This window comes from Anser anser (genome assembly GCF_964211835.1).
Source record: "Anser anser genome assembly, chromosome: 19".
Classification (NCBI taxonomy): domain Eukaryota; kingdom Metazoa; phylum Chordata; class Aves; order Anseriformes; family Anatidae; genus Anser; species Anser anser.
Genome location: NC_139740.1, coordinates 10995615 through 11020801, shown reverse-complemented (window position 1 = coordinate 11020801; position 25187 = coordinate 10995615). Strand labels below are relative to the sequence as shown.

The 25187-nt window shown below is 46.2% G+C and overlaps 1 protein-coding gene across 1 annotated transcript in view; it reads left to right on the top strand.

Moving 5' to 3' along the window:
- The window catches only part of LOC310884114 (uncharacterized protein), an 83330-nt gene extending 66709 nt beyond the window's left edge, over positions 1-16621 (top strand). Inside the window, exon 6 of the mRNA XM_083805460.1 lies at positions 13801-16621. Coding sequence (XP_083661586.1) covers positions 13801-14011 — 211 coding nt within the window. The 3' untranslated portion in view covers positions 14012-16621. The remainder of the gene's footprint in view (positions 1-13800) is intronic.
- Positions 16622-25187: the final 8566 nt, after the last annotated feature.

Sequence of the window (25187 nt, the reverse complement as noted above, 5' to 3'; positions counted from 1 at the left end):
CTCATGTGAAGTCCTCAGCTTGTGCATGGACGCCTTGGCTGCTGAACACAGTGCAGCACATGCTTTCCTGAGTACCGCTTCTTCCTTTCTGCACAGTGCCAGAGTTGCCTCCAGCTGCCACAAAGGGTCTGCAGGAAATAACTATACAAGTACTAGCCCCTAGCCAAGCAGGGATGTTATGTGGTTGGTCTTGATCAAAGCCTCGGAGGAACGTTGTGGGAGAGGGTGAAGCTGAGCATCAGGATTTCCTTTTACCCCTCTAAAACTGAATCTAGTTCAAAAGAAAATGTCTGTTCCAGTTACAGAAATAGGGGCTCAACTAGAGACAAAACAAGAGCTAATAGAGTTTTTAGCCACATCTGACTGGAGGTAAAATTTGATTTTAAACTTTAAAGTAGAATCCATAAAGAACTAAGGCATGCAGCAGGAGTCTCGCTGGAGGGTGCATTCTGCTGCTGACCAAAACAAGCCAGCAACAACTGATTTTGACTTCAAAGAAAGAAATTCATGTTTGCAACTGGTTTAGCATCTGCCATGGGAGATGTAAAAGGTTGTAATGGGTGAGTAGATTACTTTTGCATCTAATCCTAAAGACAGGTTTATTTAATCTCTTGTGAAGATTGGTTTGTGTCTTTTACTATGGAGCTTTCACGTCATATGGCCCAGCTTTCCTCTCCAAGTTAAGTAGGTAGAGGTTGAATGATGCAGCTCTCCCAGAGCAGGAATATCACTAGTTGATGGCTCTGTCTCAGTGATATTGAAAACAGACATCAAGGCGCTTTTCACTAACACATTCCATCAATGCTAGAGACTTGTCACGCAGGGAGCAAACACTGAGAGGAGCAAAGGAAGCATTTACAATTTGCTGCCGTGAAAGGAGACAAGATAAATCAATAGGAACTAAATTAGCACAGCCAGCGGCCCTCACACCTACTTTGGAAACTCTATTAAAATCCATGGCCTAGAATTTGCAGGAGGGATTATATGCATGAAGAGTGAGTCAAGATTTTAGAGTGAGCTAATGTAAGTGACACCCACTTCTCAAACTGCCTGAAAACACGTACTGCCAGAATGAGCTGCCAAAGACTGGAGTTCTAGTAAGTATTTGCTGGCTGTCATTGGCCTCAGATAAATACATTGGGAGGGGAATCGTGGAGGAGTCAATCAAAAGATAACACTCAGCAAAGCTCAGTTGCTTGCATAACACAAGGAGTCTTCAGTTTTAAGTAAGGCTGAACATATGCCTCTGTTCGTGGGCATCTTCAGAAGCACGATGGCCCAATCAGAATCCAAAGAGAGAGATCTGAGAACAGCACACAGGAACGAGGTCTGACAAGTACCTCGTGTGATGGAGTTGATTGTGTTACTGTGCTGCTCTTGGTTGACCTTTTTAATTCAGCTGAAACGATATCTTTCCTAGGCTTTTGCTGAACGTTGCAGATTTATGACAGTATCCCACTGATACACTGAGGCACAAGAAGACCTGTTAAAAGTCAAGTTGAGGTAATTAGTCTTGCAGAAATCTGTTTATTGGTGTAGTGAGTGTGGCATTTCCAGGAAGCATCCAGTGTCTGTGTGCTGTGCAGTTGGTCTGCACACACACGATAATTATTGTAGAAGCACAGAGCTGGCTCCAATCTCCCAGGGTCACACGTGTGTTCTAGAGTCCATCCCTGTTTATGTGGCAAATTGAGGATTTCCCGAAGTCCAACAATTGCTGCTCCCAGGCCGGCTGCTGGACATCCAGGAATCCTGGACAGATGTATAGAGCCCTCTACTTCTGCCAGGCAGAACTTGTAGGAGAAAAAAGTATCCAAGAAAATCTGAACAGGCAGCTCTTCGCAAAGAAAATACCACTGTCAGCACATTCAGTCCTGTCTCCCAGCCTCTTACTGGTTCAGGGCACCTTCAGCAGAATTTCCTGCTTTTCTGGTAGTGACGGTAGCATGGTGGTAAAGCCCACGGTGAAGGAAAAGGAAGACATCTGTCACTGAAATGCTCTGGGCTTGCAGGAGAAGAAAGGCTGCATCAGGACTGGCAGCACAGCAGTGGATTTTTCAGCTCTGCCCCTTTCTAGAGCTTCCTATGGAAATTGGTACATTCAGGCCCTGGGTCTGTGCTACGAAAGGCTACAGACCTCACAGTCACTTACCCAGCGCCTGCCAGAGGAACTGCAGGGATGAACTAGTCTGGTCCTGCACCGCTTGGCAGCCTTTTGTGGAAGAACACGGGCTTCATGCAAGAGCAGAAAGGCACCACCTGGTAGTTAAATGGCAACTCAAAGTTGTCAAAGTAGGTAAAGAACAGGGGGTTCTGCCAGCCTCGGTGGTGTGCTTCAGCTTCATTTACATTTCTAAAGTGTGTTGAGCTCTTCACTCAGGAGCTGCTATAGAAACACAAGACATTAATAGCATGGAATATACACTAAAGAACAACCAGTGTACAACACATGTAGTCTATGCAGGAAGAGAACTCTGTGCATGCTCTGCAGTTGTGTGGGTCTTAAGCATGCATTAAATTGCAGCAACTAAAGGTGACAGAGTATAGACCATAAACTTGAATTCCAGTGCAAAAGTGTCAGGGCAGAGATGGGACCAGCATGATTAAATAGGAAAAGTGATTTTAAGAGCCTCTGTTTTGGTGAGAGAGATTTCAGAATTGCTTTTCAAAGGTTGGCTACACAACGTTTTCAGAATACCAGGCGCCAGGATTGCTCTTCTCTTTTGTAAACCCCCTGATGTTTCTTGTGCATTGGCACTGCACCTCACTGGGGGGGACTTTGTTTCACAATGGGATATTTGGGCACTGTGGTAATGGGAACCAGGCAAAATTCAGGAGGACTTTCATGCTGAATCACAGCTTATCTTTTGCATAGCAGGAGGGAGGATTCCAGGTCTTTTCTTCTTTTTACCTTTAAGAGATTTATGGCAAACATTTTCTAAAAAGATCAAAGGGAAAGAAGCACCCATCCTCCCTATATTTTCTGCCTTTCCTACTACAACTGGGAGATAGTTTGTGTGGAAGTGGTTAGGTTAGGTTAGCTGTGCTGGTGTCTGTTGTGTGCACGCTGGAAATGGGTTATGGCTGCCAGTGCCAAGTGGATGCTTGGGCACCACCCTAATGTACCAGATGTCTCCCAGGTAGCCCTTGTTTTTGCAGAGCAAGGATAATAAAGTGAAAGGTGGACTTGCAAGGGTACTCTGGAGGATTATTGGTGGGAAAGCTTGTCATTGCCCAGTGCTTACCCATGGGGTGTCTGCTGTAATTGGACTGCTCTGTTGTGCAAAGTCTCTCTTATCCATTTTGGGGGACCTTGGGCTTGTGTGGGAGGTGAAGATGAGGAGTGTTGCTTTGATTAAGCCTTTAGGAGTTAAAATGCTTAAAAATGATTGCTAGGTACATTTAACATGGAACTGATTTTCTGTTCTGCCCCGTGCAGTTTGGTGGGGCTGGGAGAGCCTGCGGTGCTGGCAGTCTGCATCGGGTGAGTGCAAAGGACCCTGCAGGGCTTAAACTGATAGCTCAGGTCCTGCAGGCCTGGACCAGTGTCAGATCTTCCTACTCAAGCACACTTCTACAACACATCAGGTTCAGTGATAGTGTCTCGTGAACAAGGCACAGTATAAGCCAAGAACAGCTGATTTCCCATCCCAGCAGAAGAGTATTTTGGGGAAGGAGAGCTGGAAGGTGGTGAGAGGCCGTACCAGCTCTGGGGAGCACAGCAGAGGAGTTCCCTGGAGGGAAGTGGGGCAGAAAGTGCAGAAATGTCCGGGTGAGACCCTGGCAGATGGTGGATGTGAGCAGTGCCAGGTGCCTGGTGCTGAGCCCAGCCTTGGGGAGTAGGGGGCAGGTGTCTGGGGGCTGGAGAGCAGGAGGTGGCAGGGAGCTGCCAGCACAGGACCTCCGCTCTGCTCGGCCTCCACCTGCGCCTCCCAGGTGCTGAGCATAGCCCAGAGGTGGATGAGGACTGAACTGTGCATTTAAAGAAACACACACTGTGCCCCTGCTGAGGGAAAAGTGGGCCGAGGAATGTCAGCCTCGTGCCTTGTTTCATCAAGGGCAGAAACCTTTCAAAAGGGAATGGACTTTATTAGGGCTCGAGGACACTTACTTAGGCAATGCTGGATTCCCAGGGCTATCTGCAAGCTTTTCCAATGGAGCCAGTAGAGACTTAGAGGAACTGAACACAAACAAGATGGGAAGGGACCATGAGGCAGACGCTTGGGGTGTGTGGGGCACCAGTGCCCCCCGTCCGGCTGCGCCCGCTGCCGCCTTCTGGCCACGGCTCAGCTCCAGCGCTCCGAGCCTGCTCCTTGGCGTTGGAGTGAGGGCACTTCTGCAGCTCGCCTGCATCCCACTTGTTACTAATGGCACACCTGATGCCAAATAGGAGTTTTTCCTTTCCTAATCTGTAATTAACAAGGTTGTTAAAGTCATTCTCAGCTCTGCTGAAACCAAACAGAATTTTATATGACATATTGGGCAAAGGCGGTGTTTGAAGTAGTCTTTAATCTCAGTTCTGGTACTAAATCATATGTAAACAGTCACATTTTATCAGTTCAGCTACAAAGCAATTTATTTGTTAGTCTAATTTTAGTAACTCGTAGGTAATTCAATATCATTTGAAACAGGTTATATAGGAGGGAGCAGATCTAATTTTCCACCGGTAGAGCAGGTAAAGGAGTCCCTTGGTCCTGCCAAAGGCCCTCGCCTGTTTTCTGGATAGTTTCACTGATTTTAGAAAAGCTATTCCAAATGTGTGAAAAAGCCGAATGACTAGATGTGAGGCTTTGCAGGATCAAGGCCTGCCTTTGTGGATTTTTGGCAGTGTTGCTTGACATTGCATTGCATTTTTTTTTAAGTGCTAGTGTTGTATCTATTTTTACTGCATTGTGCAATTAGACTTTTAGGACAGAGCTGTAACTATTGAACATTTTGCTGAAAGTTTCTGTATCATGATGGAAGAGATAAGCAATATTTGCCTTTTAACCAGAGGAAAATATAATTGTGGTATCCCAGTCTCTGTGGCAAAGCATAATGAATGTTGGAGTTTTAGTGCAATTGCTTTCTGTTAGCGTGTTCACACAGTTCGACCATGTAAGCTTTTATCAGCCTAATTTATTTCATGGGCATCCAAAGGTGGGGGCAGTCCCCGTGAATATAAATTTTAGATTAGATTAGCCATTACTGTAGGACTTGACAATTTTCCTATTGGGAAAATTGTTCTATGCTGGAAATGTGAAAGATGCTGCCATGTGAAATCTTAAGAAGTGCAGAATATGAAGCTATCTCCCTTTGCACGAAGGCATTTTGAGATGATTTCTGAGCGAACACGACCGTAGTTCTACTGCTGCTTGGCACTAACAGCTGAAGTAGCTTACAGGAGAAAAGGGCTGAAAGCCGATAGGCAGTTATCTTACGTAAAGCTGAGCACTGTCCAGGAATATTTTACAAATCGAGTCTTTCCTTTCCTTACAGCACCTGGGGTTTCCAGGCGATTTTGATGGGAGAAGGGGACTCTCAACAGCCTTCTGTGAAGGCGTAGGGTTCTATTTCCTATTCCTGCTTCCAGCTAGACTTTTTAGAGTCTGCTTCCTAACAGCCTGACCATGCATGCCTTAACTCCTATTTAATAGGCAAGCCTCATTGTGTTGTGGGGGAATTTCACCCATAAGTGCCGATCTTTTGTTTTTCTATTGGGAAATTCAGACTGAATCAATGCCAAAGAAAGCTTAATTTTTTTCCCTGATTTTCTGCCCAGCATCTTGCATGCTTGAGTACTGGTCATACCCAGATCAGTATTAGCTCACGCTGGTAACTGAAATTTCCCCTCAAGGGATCCAAGTTGTGTGATCTAAAGTAGGAATGCCTTAATTTGGGTAGAATTGATCTAATCTGGGCTTCTGCAGCGTTTATAGCATCTGGACTGACTTCTTGGTCATGCATACCCCTGTCCTTTACAGAGGCAATCTTTATAGAAAACATTTCTTCCGCCCCCCACCCCCCTTCTTTTTTTTTTTCTTTTTTCAGTTCATCCAGCTAAAGCCATTCCATTACCTGCCTGACTTGCATGACTATATTTGGGGAGGATTTTAGTTTAAAATGCTTTAAAGAATACTCTGAAATCATAACCTACAAGGCTTTCACTTGGTTCACGTGGCTGGGAAATCTGGATACCAGGGCAGGAAAGGCCAATATGAAAAGAATAATGAGACTCAATCGACTGTGAAATCCTTCTAGGAACAGGTGTAATTGTGATCGTAAACATTTGTGGGATATTTTACTACCAGCTTTAATCTCTGCAGAGGGGAATATTTAGAAGTAGGAGAACAAATGTGAAAGTAACTTCAAAGACTGAGTTAAAAGATCAGGAACACAAACCTCAGGTCCATCCACCAAGCAGCCGAGCGGAGAGGGCTCTGCCGCTTTCTTTGATCCATCGTTTTGCTCCAGGTCAGCACATCTGTGCCTCGAAGAGACCCCAAAGGAGGTCCACAGGGTGGTGGTCACCCCAGCCAGAGCCCTTTCCAGCATGACCTTGTATTTTCCCATTAGTCCCATTTCTTTAATAGGATAACACAAATTATGGAGCCAGTTGGTCACAAACCTGAGAACAGGAAAAATGAAGGACAAAATTTTGCAGCTGTGGCACTGCCTGCTAGAGAAGGCGGCGCTGGGTTGGAGTGGCTCTTTGTGGAGGGTGGGACTAAAAAAGTAGGTGAAGAAGGTCATATTTCCTCATGGCTGGTGGAGGGCACAGGGCTGTCCTTTAATGAATGCACAGGAAATGTAAAAGCAGGCAAGGGTCTGAGAACTGCGAAAGGAAGTTTGATACAGGTTGAAAGTCCTTCCTGTGCTTAGGGCCAGCATCAGAAGCAAAATGGCATTTACGTTCCCCTGGAGCTCGGGTTTGCACAGGTCCTTGCAAAGGCCACTTTGCCAGGTGGATTTTTCCCACTGCCTTTAAGGAAACACAACTCATTGGTGATTTCAAACAGGGAAAGCGAGAAGCTATAAAGACAAACATGTAGGAAGCGCTATGGAGTGATAAGGAAGCCAGAATGGTAAATCAAAGCCTAAAGAGGAAGGATATGAAGGGGCATGCAAGTATAAATCTTTCTAAACAGAGCAAGGAGCTGGTGAGGCCTTCAGAGGGCTGTGAATGGGGGTGAGTGAGTGGAGCTGCTGAATGAATTCCTTGACTTGATAAGCAAGGGGGAGCAGCAAAGGGTCACATACTGCAAGGACAGGGAAACAGTGTTTTTCTATGTGGGGAGAGAGAGAAGGCATATTATTTAGAAGTTTTATGTGTGCAACCCAAGTAGACAGTTGGGAAATTAAAACTATTAAAATTGACAAGTCACCAATTTTAGACTAACTGCAACCTACAGTTCCTGGCATTGGCTTCTGGCCTTCGTGTTTGAGAGGTCCCTGGGAGAGTGCTGCTGTCTGAGGAGGGAGACACAGGAAGCATTGTCTCCTTTTTTTTAAAAAGGAGTAAAACAACAACAATAATAATAAAAATAAATTAGGCAAGTTGAAGAGAAGATATAGTAAAATTTACTAAAAGGCAGGCACCGGGCAATGTTAAAGAGCCATTTGGCAGACAGCGAAGTGTCCCTCAGTACCCAGTGGTCTCACTTCTGAAATCTGTACATTGTACAGGCTGAAACAGCATTAAGAGTGCCCTGGGCTTGCACAGCACCAGCACCAAAGGCGTAGTTTTGGAACGAGCTTGGAGGTGTTCCTGCAGCACAGCCCTTCTGCAGAGCTGTGCCACACTGGGGCTGCTACTTGTCGCCAGCCGAAGCCGTGGCAGATGTTCATGGTGACAGGCGTTGTCCAGTTGGTGCTTCCAGCTGCCCTGACCTCGTGGGGCTAGTGCTCCCGCTGCTCTGATGTATTGGGTGTCATCAGGTCATCAGGAGCCATCTTGAGTGCTTTTCTTATGGTCAAAACCCTTGCTGTGGATTCAATCAAACTGCAGGATGTGAGCCTTCGGACAGACACACTTTCACCCACATCCAGCACACGTGGTGAGCTCTCATCCTGTAGCTGCTGTGCCAATGGCAGAGGGCGTGGCGAAGGAAGGCCTTTGCCAGCTTATTTTAGCTAAGCCAGTGTTTTCCAGCTTTTTTTTTTTTTTTTTTTAAATGTTTATGGAGCTCAAAACATTTGACACTGGAGGTTTGAACCCTTTTACAGGAAACCTAAACCTATTTACTACCTCCTTGCTCATGTAAATTCTGAGGTGCTTTTTACAGATCTATAGAAAGAGACTGTGTGCCTGAAGGGCACATAGCTCAGCCCCCTGCTTTAATGAAGCTGTTGGTGCTCATAGCCTTTTGTTTTAATAAGCTATGTGACAGTGAAGACAAGCAAAGAGAGAAGGATGCAGTACTGCGAGCTCTTCTCACCTTCAAGAAATTAGGAATACTTTTAATTTAGACAAGAATTTCAATAGGGTTCCCAAGACTGATGTCCCACTAAAGAGCGGAGGCACAAGGCTCCTCTTGTGAGGTGTCACGTTACCCAGGAGACAGACTGAGCAACTGAGAAATTTTGCAAGTTTTTGAGAAAGAGATTTATATATAAATGTGTTACGGGAAAAAAATACCTCTGGTTATACACATGGTAATTCTTCTGTCTTACTTTGTTTGCTATCTTTCTTTCGTTATTGTTTTAAAAGATTTAAAGGAATTTAATTAAAAAGGCAGTTTAACTACCCTTTTTTTTTCCAGATAACAAACACTAAAATAAAATGAAGTGAAATATTGGATAGCCTGCTTTATACCCCTTTTAAAACCAAACACAAAAGCCAAATGAGATCATACGGTTTATTAGGCAAGATATTTCCAGTAAAGATGGGGAAGTGCTCCTGCCACTGTACAAGGAACTGCTGAACCTTTGTCTGGAAAGTCGCAGTCAGTTCCCATGATCTGTCTTTGGGAAGGATAAGTCCCAGGAAGAACTCGGAAGATGACTGGAACAACAGGTGATGCTTGCAAAGAATAACCAAGAGTGTGGGTCGTTTGGCGTAGCAGAGCTGAAGTGCGAGCACTGTCTTCTGTAGATGCAACGGAAGGTAGAATATTACATAAATGAAAGGAAATTGTTGGTCGTCAGAATGATATAAACTGTTGTGGAATACATTTACGCTGGAGGAGGGGTCTGGGCCTCAGAGCAACCTGGTTCTGCCAAACATTGCATTGGGACAGCAGGGCCAGGGTCCTGTTGCATAACCCATATATGAAAGGGATTGCACGTGATGCTGTGAAAACACAGTCTGGCTGCAGTGCTCATCTCCAGTCCCATATGCTCCTAGAATACCAATAATTTCTTCCACTAGTCTGGTATTCCGTAGGCAACTGTCTAGCTGTGATCTTCCAGAGATCCACAAGCAGGCTTTATTATTTAGGTTTTAGCTCAGCTATAATACATCATTTATAAAAAGTCCTGCCGTGCTAAGCTGCATTCAGTAGCATGGCAACATCCAGTGTATATATTTGGCTGTGCTCTGCTTTGTCTTTTGTTAGCTTTGATGTCAGCAGGTAAGTGATCAGAGGGGCCCAAGACCTGCCGGTGCTGGGATGCCTTGCGTAGAGGCTGTCTCAGCTTTACATCTTTTGCAGACCTGGTGCTGCCGCATTCCTCACCAACACCCAGCACGCTGCTATCGATGCATCTCCGCTGGAATGAGCAGATGCTGCTTTGCTCCAGACTGCAGGTGTCCGTGCTCTGCTTTTCTGCAGCTTCCTTCTGTGGAAAGCTTCATCTGCTGGGGCTCCTGTGCTCTGAACCATGGCTTGCCCCAGCCCTGCACCCCCTTCCCTTTCCGAAATGCATTTTGAAGCTTCAGCTGCAGTGATCTGGGTGCAGGTAACTGGGGGGGGGGGGGGGGTGCAAACACCATGGTCACTAAAGGGGGAAACCCCAGCCCTATGCCCGGTAATGGAGCTCTCCATGGCATTGTGCTAGAGACTACAATTTATCCAGCTGGCTAGATAAGGGGATGCAGGAGCCACAGCAGTGTGCTTTATGGCCAGAATATGTCAGCAAGGCCTCCGTTGCCTCCAATGGAGATGGCAATCTGGCTTTTCTCCTGGTGGCTGCTGTAGCGATAGCCATGTGCTCAGCCCCTGAGCTCAGCCCTCTGGCAGGATACATGCAGGGACCCCAAGTTCATCCCACTTATTACCAATAGCCGCAGTCTGGGACTGGGGCTGCAGGAAGGGCAGGGACCCGTAGGGCTGCTCAGCGGCACCAAGAGCTGCTGAACATGGTGCAGCAGGGCTCTGCTCAGCGCGGGGGCTGCCTCGGTCAGGGGCTCCCCGCGGGACCCTCCTCACGCAGGAGGCAGCGAGCAGAGCCGAGACAGCAGCGCCGGGTGTCAGGTGTCTGTCTGAGCCTCCCACCAGCAAGAAGGTCTCCATCTAAATCAACAGGAGCTCTCTGGACTTTGAACCATGGAGGGTGGATATTTTTAGAAGCCAATCAATCAGTGGTGACTGTTCAAGTTCAGGCAAGTCAAACACAGCTTGCAAAGTTACACAGAAGCACTGTGTGTCGTGGAAAGGTTGGTGAGCCTGCTTATTTGACAAGCTGTGCCAAATCCAGGAGCTACCAGAGCTGAGTTCTTTTTAGAGAGATATCTATAAGAAGTAGAAGTATAAACAGGCTGTGGATTGTAAAACACACACTTTTTTAATTGAAGCAATAAATTACTGTTTGCGCTTCCACAGAAGCCATCTTTCAAGATAAGATGCCAAGTGTGTTTCCAAACCTGAGCAGCCCTAGGTTGAGGGTTTGTCATCCTGGCCCATTTGCAGGTGAGGAGACTGAGGCACAGAAGTGTGTAGGTGCTACTGAGGTACCCCAGAGCCTCAGAAGAGCAGTGCTGGTCTGCAACAGTGCTGGATGAAGAGAACAAACACATGTGCCCTGGCTTTCCCCATCACAATCTGGTTAGCTGCAACCGCCCGGGCAGGGTTAGGTCACCCCTGGGGCTCTGAAGGGCAGCAGAAGGTTGGCTTTTTGGTGGCTCTGCTACAAGGTAGTAGCAGCTAAAGCCCTTGTAGATGTTTCTTCAAAGAGCGTAAGCTAGGGATTGGTAACACTGAGTAAAGAGAGGGTGTATGAATGTAGTGTGTAGGAAAAAAAAAAAAAAATCATACCAATGAATCCAATGAATCATACTGCTTGGTGAAAAATGTAGAGGCTTGGTAGTTCTGGGGAAGCAGGCACAGCCTGGCCTCGGACTGGACCTCTAAAACCAGACACCAGTGAGTTGGTGAGCAGATCAGAAAATGTTGGCGTTCTGATTTTCAAAGCCTCAGTTTGTCCATCTTGAAAATGGGCTTGAGGTTTTCCGATGTCACTACCCATGGAGAAAAGAACCTGTGGTTCTGGCCCTGTCTGCTTCTCTGCTGCTTCTGGCCCTTCCCTCTGTCATTGCAAGGCTTCTGCTCCAGAGTGCCTCGCTGCAGCCTTTGCACAGCTGCACAAAATGTAGTGCGCGATCTGATTCTCAAATTGGGCTTAACTTGTACGTTCAGTGCCAGCTGGAGGGGCCTGCTGAGTTTTTGCTGATGCATCAGAAATATATTTTTAGGAAGGTTTCTCTATAATTATCACATTATAGCTCCTTCTGGATCACTCAGAGTATAGTAAACAATTGCTATACTTGTTAGAGGTCATGAATACAGAAAAACATTCCTCTGTGTGAGGTCTGCTGTTAAATAATAACTTGTCGTTTCATGGTGTGGGGGGGTGAATGCCCTCAAAGGGACGTGCTGACATTGTTTAAGCCAGTGATCCAGTTCCTGTAATTTACACCACTTTCTTAAAGCTGCTGCTCTGCACAGGAATAATGGATGCGCCGGGGGGCAGCTGTCACCCCGCTGCAGCTCCTGTCGTTGCGCGTTGAGCCCCTCGCTCTTTTCTCTGTTGCCCATTTTGCAGTGGGACGCAGGTACCCTCACCGCCAGGGGGTCGGCCCCAGGGACGATGGGCAGCTGAATGTGGAAAGTGGTGAGTGTAACTTGTACAGGGTGCAGCTCCAGGCGGAAAGGGGAAGCGAGCGCAAGAGAAGGTGATCAGAGAAAAGGATTATGAACGAGTAATTTCATGAGCAGAGGGTCTAATGAACAGCGTTTACCCTTGTGGCGTCTCTGCTGTCTGGTGCAGAGGGAGCAGCGCTGCTGCGTTCTCCGCAGGGGATACTAATGGTGTCTGTGTCCTCCATCCGTCATCTCCAGTGCCTGTCTGGGAACTTCAGGGCTTTGAGAAATCCTTCTCCCTGTCTCCTTGAAATTGTCTGACGTGCTCAAGAGCTACTTTTATACACACACTGGGCTCACGCAGCACTCCATGTAAAGCTTCGTTTCCTTAGAAAATCCAGGCTTTACAATAATCACCTCGCCACTTGCCCAGGCGTAACATGCAGTTGTGGTTTTCACGGTACAGAAGAACTGTGAGGATCCAGCTGTGGCTAAAATCAGTTAACAAAATGGGCAAATTAGCAATCCCAAAGCCCTTGGAGTACATTCTCAAGGCCAGAGAAGGAACCAAGAAATCAGATGGAGCTACAGAAGCTGGGACAGAGCAGTGAGCACCGGCCTGGGCAGGTGACAGACATCTCATTTCTGACATCTCGCAGTCCCTCCCTATGGCGCGGGGATATACCCTTTGCTATGTGATCAAAAGAAAATTATGTCTCGGCAAAAAACATGGAAACTTTATGGATTTAGTCTGGAAGGAGCTCAGCAGGGATGCGTAGGAGCTGACTGCAGTATTTCAAAGTCTTTCTAGAAGCCTTGGGATGAAATCTTCCTTGGTGCTGCAGGCAACAAGTCACCAGCTCCAGCTCTCCAAACTTCGCTGTAACACTGTCTCCACGATATTCACACAGAAGAGGATGACTGGAGGGAAGGGCAGTCTCCATACTCAGCCCCCTTGCTTGTCTTGGGTTGTGTTGCATGCTCCATGTTGTTTTAATGTAGTTCCTAGTATTTAATGCATTTTTATTGCTTTCTCTAATAACACCGACTGAGCACTAGGAGCCAAACTAAACAAGCCATACCAATAAGCCACACGTTTCACTTCAACCAGCAAAGCGGATGCCTCTTCCCCTCTTCCAGCCTGGCTGTGGAAGTCGAGGCCCTCACTGCTCCTCAGGGCATGGGAAGCGATGGCTGCTGTGGTGTGGGGGAGACAGAGCTGGGGCAGCAGCCCTGCCGCACGTGCAGAAGCGGCCGTGTGCCCCCCTCCAGCTCCCCGCCTGTGCCAGTCTTGTTGGTCTCAAGGTGGAAGTCAGACATGGTGAGAGGCTGGCTGTTCCCGGGCTGTGATGTGGCAGCTCGTCTCATGGGCTTTATCAAGTTGGGTCTTGTTTTTGTGAGGCTGTAAGCACCTCTAAATCCTTTACCATCAGTGGAGGCTGGCGTTCACGTTCTGCATTGCTGAAAGCCTTTCCATGAAATTAAAAAAACAACCCCAAACCTCCTCCCCTGGTGCTGATCAGTGGTGTGGTGTTGACGTAAGTGTACTGGAGTTTCACTTACAGCAGCTGGGTAGCTGGCACTTTTATAGACTTTTTTTTTTTTAATTCTCTCTCTGTCTTTTGCAAAATATCCCTGAAGTTTTTTTTTCTTTCTGTTTGCTTTTCCCCTACAAGCCCTAGCCTTCATGTCTGTCCTCTTAGGACTGCTTCCTGTTGTTCTCTGTGATCTCCCTTGTTCCATCTTCTCTTCTCTGGTTTCCTCCCTTTCATTTTACCCTTTTCTTTTTTTTTTTGCTCAGACTGGCTCAGCCCATCCTCCCAAAGGGGAAGCGTATCTGTTTCATTGCCCTGTCTCCATTTCCCTCCCAGCCCCACAGCTGTTCCCGTTCCTACAGGCCCCTCTCCTGCTCAGAGCACCGTCCACGTCCAACCCCTTCCCTCCATCACTGGAGGTCAACAACAGAGAAAACAGAAAATGAACCAGGAGGGGAATATTACAGCCAAGAATGATTGTTCCTGCAAGATGCCAAGTATTGTCTCACCAGCGTTAGCCTGGACCGCTTTCATCTGGCTGGACGGGCTGAACCCACCATCTCCAGCACTGACATGCTGCGTGTGATGTTTCATGCCACACAATCTGTCATTGCTCCTGAGGAATTTTAGCCTTTCATGCTGCCCAAGCCTGAAAGCTGTGAACTCTGCAGTGAGGATGTAGTGAGGTGCGAATGTACACTTTGTTTCCTAGTTCCTCTTCTCCCCCCGTGCGCTGCACTTCAGCAGCAAAGCAGCAGGCACCTGTAGCTGCAGCTCTCTGTGCGTTGGCCCATGTAATTACACATTTTCTAGTTGTGCTCAGTCAAAAGCATTCATGGAGCTACAATCTCAGCTGGGACAGAAACTAATCAATCTAACAAGTTGGCTCGTGTGCAATTACAGAAGATACATTCTGCCGCTAATTTGTTCTGCCACCCCTTTGCCCTCCTGCGTGGAACATGCTGTGGGGACAAATGAACCCAGAGCGCGGCTCGTCTGCGTTACCCGTCTGCCTGTTCTGCTGGGGTGAGTGAAAGGTCCAGCTTAAAGGTGTGAAGGGGTCTTTCACTCCAGAGGGAACTGGGCTGCATTTGGGCTGCAGTCTGCATATCTGCCTCAGAAATCATATGACCCCTGCGTCGGGCATCTTTTTCAGAATTAGGGACTGATCAAATCTGGAAGGAGAACAAGCATGGGCAGATCTGCCAGCAAGTAAGTGAAAACCTAATACAGCCCAAAGCTACTTCATGTGCAGCCCAGTCAGTGGCACCGAGCCCCCAGAACCGCTGTTTCACTCTCTCCCTGGCTGCGATCGCATCTCCTACCCATTCCCCTTGCCTCTCCTTGTAATCCCTGACTCAGGCTTTGCCTTGCTCAGCAACAAAGAAAATGTCTTCAAAAATCTTCACCCTGATACAGCGGGAGGCTGTGACTGATAGTCACGGGTGGGGAAACGAGTGCGGCAGCAGCGCTGAGCTGTCTGTGCCATTATTGTTCTCTGCTGCAAACTGGAAGCGACCGAGAGAAGGACAGCGCAGTCTGTAACGACCCCCCTGGGACCTGCATGAACCTTCGGTGTTGCAGGATATGCACAGTAGTCAAGGCTCGCAGTTTTGTCCATGAAGATAATGACAAAATCCCTCATCTGAATTTAGTCTCGCTATCTAGCACTTTCACAGTGATTACTCGCTGGTGGCTGACACTTAAACAGTGGGTTTTAAAAACCTAAGTAAGGAAATGGGAGGGGAACACGTCAATTTCCAGGGCAAATGCAGGATGTGTTGGAAAAGAAAGAACGATACGGTGATCGCCTCCAGGTCAGTCCTGCTAAGTTTGACTCTCATGGGGATAGTTAAACAACCTCTTAAAGGGTTCTTCTTGTTAGGGTTTGTTACAGAGCAGTCAGAGTGCATTTCCCCTGCAAGCAGTGATCGCTCTCCCAGGGGAGCTCTCCCTGTACGTGATGCAGACAGCAGCACTCTGGGACCTCCCGGTGTAGCAAATGCCACAGAGGACAACTTTGAAGTGGCCGTCAGCATTTCCAGGGGCAGGTATGTATGGAAGTGAGATGAAGAAAAAGTCAAAGAATGGTCTTAGTTTGCATTACCTCTTGGAAGTGTAGATTACTGAATTCAAGAAAAAGTTTGAGTTGCACAACACAAACAGTCCACTTCTGAATATGTCGTAAGGATACTCTGGCAAGCTCAGCAGCCCATAAAAATGCCCACTCTGCTTATAGTATTTAATTGTTTCAGCCTTCGATAAATCATCTGTTACAGCCTGTTGTACATTTTAAAACATTTCTTGCTAATGGATCTTCACAATGTGGTTTAAGGGATGTTGTTATTAATAAATGTAACTGCACTGAATAGTAACCTGATAAAGATGAAAGAGACATTTATGAATTCCACTTCCCTTCCAGCTGCTGCTAGGAATATTCCCTCCTTCAAAATACATTGCATGTAGTCTTGATTTCTTTTTTGTTAAAACCAGACTACTATATTCTGACTTTATAAAGAGAATATTAGTGGAGTTGGACCAGTTGTGAACTCATCTGTGGTGGTAAAAATGCAGTTCTTCTCAGCATATTGGATAAGTTTCCTTACTGTAAGGGAAAACAGGGCTGGCCCAGGTATCCCATGCAGATATTCTTAGTGTGTAAGTTTAAAGGCAGTTTGGCATTGGCACAGTTGTTGTTTTTTTCTTTTTTGAAATATGATTAATGGCTCTTAATATTGATGGAAACATGAAAAGAAAATAATTTGTCCATGCTAGATAGCCAATTTTTGCTAATGGACTGTTCTCCATTACGTTATCATTACAATGCCTTCGTTGTGTATAAATTAGAGACTTAGGTTCAGTACCGAACAGTGTGTGATTGGCTCCAGTTAACCAGGAAACGTGGAATGTCTAAAGGCTGGTATCTACCACAAAAATGGCTCTGTAAATGCTCGTGGCACACAATAATGGGAAGTACTGTGAGTTATGTTGGGACCGCATCATAAAACTATCATAGGGCTAAACAAGGACAATTGTGAGGAGGGATGTTAGCAGAAAAAAAAAAAAAGAAAGAAAAGAAAAAGAAAACCTTTTTATTCTTAGAAGAGAGCTTAGCTTTGTAAGGATCTGATCCATGTAGAGATTGATGTCTTTAGCACAGGAGACAGGTATTAATCACAGGAAAGAATTTGTTTTCACAACTAGCAGAAAGCTGGTTCTCTTGACAAATAAGAAAAAAAAAGATTTTCTTTTTCTGGATTGAGCTTCTAGTTAAAGATGGTGAGGTCCACATGCAGAAATAGAAAGGACCAAAAGGCAGCCTGAAGCTGGAGGGTGCTGAGAGACAACGGCTCTGCTCCTGCCTCTCAGTTTCCTGCAATGTGACATGGTACAGCCACTTCTCTTTTCCATGGAGCTCTTCTACCTCCCACTTTCTGTGAATCTTCTTTGTTAGCTCTTTTCAAGGGCTGAGACTTCCTTGTACCTTGTGTTAGTACTGCATGTAGCTTCTCCAGATGCTATGGTAATACCTTCAGAACTAATAACACCCAGCTCGTTCTCTCAACTCACTCTTTTGCGAAGCTGCACATCCTTGTGAATAGGCTGCTAAGGGATTTATAGATAAAGCAGTAGCATGGATCTGCCTCTGATCTTTAGTATAAATCAGGGATAAATTCAATGAAATTCAGCAGGAATACAATGGGTATTTCTTGCAGAGGAACTGAGACATTCTGTTCAAAATACAAGAACACCACTTACAATAAAGTTTATAATACAAGACAAGAAAATGGTGTGATACTGTGGCTGCCGGCACCTTGCACTAGATTTCTCCTTGGGGTGACTGTATTACCTTATAATCAGTCAGTTTTTCTGGACTAATTTCCTTGCATAGTAGGTTATAAATAATCATTATTGGTATTGCAAGGAGGCTGCGAGTTCCTGAACAACCGTGACAAAATTCTTAATGTGTCAGTTACTGATACAATGCATCTGTTTTTGTAATTATTTTAATTATGTATTATACACAAAGGAAAGAATACAAAACTTTTTTTTTTCTAGATTCATGGGCTAATTGGAGGACAGCCCACCTGTGGCTGTCTCTGTGTATGTAAATCCTTTGTCTGGACTAACGTGATATTCAGCGGTAAGCATTTGTTTATACAGTTTAGCAATGTAAGACCCTAGCCCCTACATACTCTCTGAAGACAACACCAATATGTTACCAGCATCCCAGGGGGCACATCTTATTACTGGAGGAAGACTCTCAGCCATGAAAATGCAGTTTTATCCTTCTCAAAGTGCCCCTTGCCAAAGTCAGCCAAGCATCCAGAAGCACTTACTCTGAGTGATGCATCATTAATATTCTGCTAACTTGCTAAGCATGTGAGACAGGCCCAGTCTTTCCAGAGGCTTCAATCTCTACCATGTCCAAGGGTTGCTACCCCCATTTCTTTTGGCCCAGCCATGCCCTTACAAACATCCAGAGCCTGACAAGCTGCAATTTCATAGAAGCAAAGGGACGTAAAAGATAAGGTATTGATGTAAGAGAGAGATGAGTCAGGCCTGTGGGCAGAGTCCCATTGATTTCAGTGAAAACAGACAGGGTTGTGGTCACTGTCACATTGGTCCAGGAGCAGACTGCATTAAGTCTGTTATCAGGTGCCCGGCTCAGTCACTGTGCTACGGGAAGGGAGCGCAGCTACCTGAGGTTGGGTGCTGAGTGCTGCTGGGTGGTCCAAAATAGACATTGCCAAAGTGAGCTTATTTCCTCTTGCAGATACAGTCCAAAGAGCTCATGAGGCAGTCTGCGCTCCTCCTCTGCCTCTCCCAAAAGGAATGCAGGTCTTGACCACACACACAGCTGATACAGGACCTTGACCTTGAACTTTGTGCCTTGGACATCAGCTTTATGAGCCCTTAGACAGCCCTTCTGCAGCTGCATCAGGCCACACACAGTCACAAGTGTCTGCTGGGAGGTGACAGGCACAAAGCTGGCACTGGGTCTGTGAATACTTCTCCTCCGCAAAGTCAAACAGGTGAGCGTTCTCCACTGGTGGCCAAAGTGCTTTTGTTTGCCTTAACTCTAACCTTGAACAGGAGAGAAGTGTGTGTGCAGCTGGCACTGGTCTCAGGAGGCAGTGATCACCTGCAGCTCCTCCTAAGCTCGTTCACACAGTGTAAAAATTATGATGTTCTGGCTCTCCAGTAGCCGAAAGGGCTGTGGAGTCAGTGCGGAAGCAGAATGAACTGGTGTCTTTCTGATCTGATATCACTGATAGACTGTGTTTCGCTCTCCTGTGCTCCATTTATAATACCAGCTAGAAAGGCTTTCCAGGACAAATGGAAATGTGGCCCTTGGACTTGTAATTATGTACACAAACAAGCCTCAGGCATGCAGGATCTGGCCTATTTGACCAGTGTGCTGTGTGCTTCTGAGGATGCTCTGCTGCCTTTTCACTAGAAAGTAAAAGCAGTTTTGTGCCCAACAAGTGATAGGTTTCCTCCAACCCTGCTTTTTTTTCTTTCTTTCTTTGGGCTCCTTTGCTGCCTTCCCCTGCAAAGGGGGAGCAAAGGGGTGGTGCCGCCTGTGGGTTTTAACTGGACACCGTCCCTTTAATGTGGAGTTGTGTTTTTCCTTCAAGGCCAAAAATAAATGCTAGTGAAGGAATAAACAAACAGATGTGAAAAGAAGGCTTGGACACTTGGAAGACAAGACTGCTTTGTGTTTCCCAAAGCCATAAGCCTGTTCACACAAGGAGGTTACTCTTTCAGAAAACCCCAAGTCCTGTGACGCTGCCCAGGTCAGTAGGTGCCCAGCAGAGCAGGGGGCATTACAGGCAGACATGCCTTGGGAAAGGGACATCTCTGCTCCCCTTGGAAGAGAGGAGAGGGAAGGAGAGAAATTAACTTTGCTCTGCCACTTCATCTCTTTCTACAGGGTTTGAACATGCACCAGTTTGTCAGCAGAAGACAGCTTCCATCTATCTCAGATAGACATAGCCGTAGTGCTGTGGTTGCATCACTTGCAGGCTGACTCGGGAAGCGGGCAGTGCTGCTGCCTTCTGCAGCTGAGGAAGCAGGTAAAGTGAGGACACGTTCACATGCGGGGTCCCAGAGCGCTTCTCAAGGGAGCGGGGAAAGTGAGTGGGTGGCTACGTAGGCAACCACTAAAGTTCAGATCCCCCTTTCAATGTCCTACGTGGCAGTAAGGCCAGGATTTTAAATGCTTTGCATTCTTCAAAAGTTGCCATGTGGACAGGGCTCCTCTCTTTTTGTGTCAGCCTCGTACCAGCAGCCCGAGCTAGGCCTTTGCTACCTGCCTTGGCTGCACGTCCGGGACAGGGCGCTCGGCAGTGTGGATGCGCTTTGCTGTCTGCAGGAACCAGACAGAATTCAAAGCAAGCAGCTTGGCGCAGACACCTTGTTTTCCGGTAAGCAAAGTTAAACTGCTGCAGTGATCTCAGTGGGGTTAGGGAGCTTTAGACTTTACTTTAGGGACTTAACTAAATCTTCACTGAGTGCAGTACCTTTTGAAATGTGACCTTTAGGCTCTTTATGTCTCAGCTGTTGTAGAATGAAAACCCCAGTTAATATTGAGAAGTGTTAAGGTGATACAGAGTCTCTCTCGCACACAAAGGGAAGTGCAGTTCTTTTTCTGTCTCTAAAGCACCAAGTTGTGAGTCAGCCAAAGCCTCTGAAGACTGGTTAAGAAACAGGAGCTTTTACAGGCACCTCATTAGGGCTGAATTTTCAGCACAGTCTGTAGTCACACACCAAAACATACTCATCTCAAAAAGGGCAAATGTTGGGAAATTAAGGGAACTAATTAGTGGAATCAACTGCACTGAATAGCTTATGAGTTGAATGTGAAACTGGATTCCACAACTAGCTGAAACACGCAGGACAAACCCTGAAGGGAAACACTCCAAACCCAGTGGGATAAATAACCAGCCCCAAACACACGGGGCGAGTTAACTGACAGCAGGCAGGGAACGGGCAGAAGGTCTGACTGGCAAGAGGGTATTCGGTTCGCATGCAGCCAGGGACTGAAATCAGATGTCTGGAGGGGAACCGCTACAGGGAACGACCATCTGCTTTGATCTTTGATGGAGCCCATCACTCCTGTCATGGGGCTGACTAAGCAGCTTACCCAGCAGGTCCTGAGCAGCCGCTGTTCCATGGACACGCTCAGTCCGGCAGTTCAGGACCTGCTTTAGGAGTTACTCTGTCGGTGCAACAAGGGCGGCATCAGAGAAGAGTGGCGGAGCAGAAGACTGGAGGCAGTATTTGCCTCAGTCATCCGATTTTAATTTGCTGAGGTCAGGAAATACAGGGGTAGAATGAAAAATGTCAGAAGTAAAATTGTGAACTAGACTTTGAAAAGGAAATTAGAACAGATGGCACAAGGTTTCAGCTAGAGAAATAAAAAGAGGAGAAATGTGGTCATTACGCAGTAGTGAGAATGGGGTTGAGATTAGACCAGTCTGCATATGGTCTAAAAATGAATTAAAAACACTTTGCCTACATTTGCAGTAGAGATGATCATATTGAGCAGCGGGGCAAAGACAGGATTTCTAGTGGGAACATACATAAGGGAATGAAAATTGTCACATGTAAGATGGAAGGAAAACCTTAAAGAATTCAGTGTACTCAGATTAAGGTGCACTGGCAGATTTCCATCCCAGGATTTGGAAAGAACTGGCACATTAAATGAGTTCAGCTTAACCTGATACTTCTCTTTGATGACTGCTTTTTTTTCTAGACAAATGAAATACAGGTGATTTACTCTATCCAGACTTGAGTGAAGAATCTGATATTATACCACAGGGGAAATTACTAGTTGAAGTTGAGAAGATGGGGATTAGTGTGGATGGTGAACACAAAACTGCTAAAGCTCTGAGGAGAGGGGAAATGCCGGACAGAGGCAGTTAATAAGTGGAACTCCTCAAAGGTCAGTGTTGAGCTCAGCCTTGCTTGTTTCGTTAATGACGCTGGCACAGCAGTAGGAATGTAGTAAAGAAATCTGCTGAGGACACAGGCTTTTTTAATACAAAGGAGGATCAGAACATCAGTCAGCAATAACTGAATGACAGAATTTATCTGAAATAGAATAGAGAAAGTATAAAGATATGCAATTAGAAATTAATAACTAGAATATTGCATTACTTGAAAATGACAAAAGTAGGGTGGTGGAAAAAAAACAGTGAATTACTTGCTCCCAGGGATAACTGTGAACCACCAATCTGATATGGAAAGGCAAACACAATCCTAGAAGATACAGGTTCACTCATGTTCAAGGAAGATTAGCAGGTACAGAGAAGGGCATTGAGGATGATCAGAGGGTTTAGAACAAGAGAAGACTAGAAGAGTTTCATTTGTTTTGTTTCTCAAAACAAAGACTAGAGGAGATAGGATTGTTTTCAGTAAATACATCTGATAGGTAAAGATCAGAGAAAAAAGAGAATTGTTTAAACTAAATTATGATGCTGGCACAAGAACAAATGATATTAAGGCTGAAAATTTTAAATGAAGTGCTGGAGTAGCCTGCCAAAAAGCATGATATAATGTAATTGACTGTAATAGTGGGCGACTGGATCAGTAATCCAGAGCCCTGTGTTCCTAGATAACTTCTTTTTGGGAAAGGAGTCAGTCATGGGAGTTAAATGCAGGGAATTGGAAGGAACAGCCCAGACCAACACCACAAATGTGTTCCCAGTGATGGAGCAGTGCAGTAAGTGACTGAGACTCGCATGGCACCTACCAAGTAGTGATCTCTTTCTTAGTAGGAAAACTAGGCCAAAATGTGTGCAGTGAAGTGCTAGATATATGCCACTAAAACAGTTTGTTGTGAGTTTGAGCTCTTGCTTTTTATCTGAAAATGTGACCATCTTTCACCTCCCAAGCCTGGCTACATGGTTGAAGGAACATCTTCAGGATTTGCTGTCCTGATACCGGCAGTCATTGCCTTGCCTCCGTGCAGCCTCAGTGGCTGTCCCCGGGGAGCTGGAAGCAGGCAATGCGCTCAGCTCCCTGCTCTGTCCCCTGGTCCTCTCTTTATCTGATGTCGTCTTTGTCAAAAGGCCTGGGCAAGGGATAATGTACATCTTCAAAGAGAAACATGCAGACAACAGAGTTTTGGCAACCTGCGTACCTCTTAAATGAGACTTGTTGAGGGACACATGCCACAGTAATGCCCGTATGGCTCTCCCGACCTCGGGGCACTGAGCTGCGATGCCTGGGCCCCTCAGGAGGGCTGGGAGCGACAGCCACTGACAGCGGCCAGGGCCAGGGGTTCTCAGGGCTGCCCTGCTCTCAGTACAGGGTCAGGCTGCGAGCCCCATGCTACTTGTGCGAGAGCAAGGCTGGAAATGGGGGGAAAAAAGGAGGCCAACACCGAAGCTTTTTATTTCAGCAACTAAAGTGAGGGCCTTCCCTCTTCCTCCCCGAATGGGAACTGGCAAACTCAGCTCTTTAATGGTACAAGCTCATCTCAGCCTTGCCTATAAATAGATAAATGAGATTCCTCCTGTCCCAGTGAGTAATTCTGACATCCTCCCTTTGCCTTGCAGAGAGCTGAGTCACAGGCACTCTGCACTCCAGTCCCTGCATTACTTACATGGTCTCAAAGGAAATTTTAACACATCCAATGAATCATCAGGGATTGGATCATGTTTAAAGTTATTCCATTGGCATTTCCCTTCTATTGTAGCAAGTCTGCCAACACTTAAAACTTTAGCTAATCTGGACTCAAAATGCATTGAGGAAATAGCATGTTGACATATACAGCTACCAATACAAATAATTTTAAAAGTCCTCCTAAATCTGCATCAATAAGCAAACAACCCGTAGTGGATTCCTTTAGCACTTTGGACCTGCTAATTTTGTCAGACTGCTTCTTTGTTTTGTAGCTGCTTATTTAAAGGAACTCAAAGTTTGAAATGTTTTAATATTCAGTCTTTAGGCCCCTAATTTAATCTCCTGCAGGTTTCCTGCCAAAATATTATTTGCACTGAGATGTAGCTTGCAGCCCCATGCTCATTCTCTCACAGAGACGCACACATTCCTGTTCTTACCCATGATAAAAATAAAATGCCTGCAAAGCAGAGACAAAACCAGAGTGGTGTTAAGTACAGAACCCAGGGCATTAATATGCTGGCTGTACAAGGCACTGAGCTCCAGCCTGAAGCAATATCTCCTGATGGGGCATTTTCACTTGTTGCCCTTCTTTCTCCCATGTGGTAAAGGGTAGTTTGATCAGTTTAGAGGCAACACAGCATCTGAAGTCAGAATATGTCTCTCTCTGCCTCAGAAAACATCTGGAAGAGTGGAAAATTCTCCAGCAGAATTTGGGAACTGTGAAACAAATATAAAAATATTTCTCTCTGTTGGTTTTCTGGCTTGCCTTTCTGTATCTTAGAACTGGTTGGGACATTTCACTCATTATTACCAGACTCTCAGTTTCAATGAACAAGAAATGCTAACATTTGCTGGTTTGCTGCTATGGTTTTGTATTCTGAGACCTAAAACCTGGCTTGCTCTTTTGATAACCCTAGGAAATCTGTGTCTTATTTAAGTAACATTTTTCTAGTACCTTTTCATCAAGCAATTCTCCGTTTGTGCATAGATTGTTAACAAGCGTTTGTTCAACACATTCCAGCATGAGCTGCAGTCCCTCCATGAGATACTACATCTTCTGCACCGAGGCTCGTTGGTTTATTTATCAGCCCAGCACAGCCTCGGTTGCCAGTTTTCTGCCAGCTGTTACTATATGATAGTATTGGGAAAAAAAAATCAGTTTTGGCTCTGTAAGTGGAATTGGATATAATTCAGCTACCTGTTGACAAATGATGATTTGTTTAACAGCATAAACTGTAATATTTTTATAGCTGATAGTTTTCACCCTACTCTGCAGCTGGAAAGAAAAAAATAATGAGGAATTCCCAGAAGTTTCTCACTTTAAACTAAAGTTTTCTTATAGTGTTGCCTAGTTTCTGAGCAGGAAAAGCCATCCTTACTGGGCGAATTGGTGGTGTCAGCACAACGCTGGACAAGGGCGGGTACATGAACTGGGGACACTCAGCTTCTCAGTTGGCCTCCTTCCGGCAGCAGCAAACCCCACTGGATGGTCAGGCCACAGAGATGCTCAAGGACACGACAGAGGCCTGAAAGCAAGCCAGTGTTTCTGTAAAGCATTAATCACCCTGTGCGGGGCCAGGGGTGGGAATGGGGAGAGGGTGCACTCTGCCTCGGCATGCACATGTTTTCTATCTAAGCTTTGTTTCAGCTGGATCTTTCCCACTAGCTCATCCTTCTTTAACACCTTGTACTCATTTATTACGAGGCTGTTTAGCAGCACAAATCAATTAAGTACCGCAGAAACCCACTGAGACAGACAGAGGTTCCTATCTCTGGTTCAGCCGGGGTGGGAGGCGCGCAGAGGTTAAGCCCGTGCTCCTTGCCACACAGCAAGCAAGGGTGGAGCGCAACGCAGCCCCCAGCTTGCCTCCTGCCTTTCAGCCTCCCCCAGCACCCTCCGTGCCACACCAAGCCCCACTCAGGCACTGCTGAAGTGAGAGGGTCCCGGGGCTTGGCCCCACATTTGCTGCAGCCCCCTGCCGGGCTGTGGGAGCTGTCGCCCCTCCAGCTGTGCCCA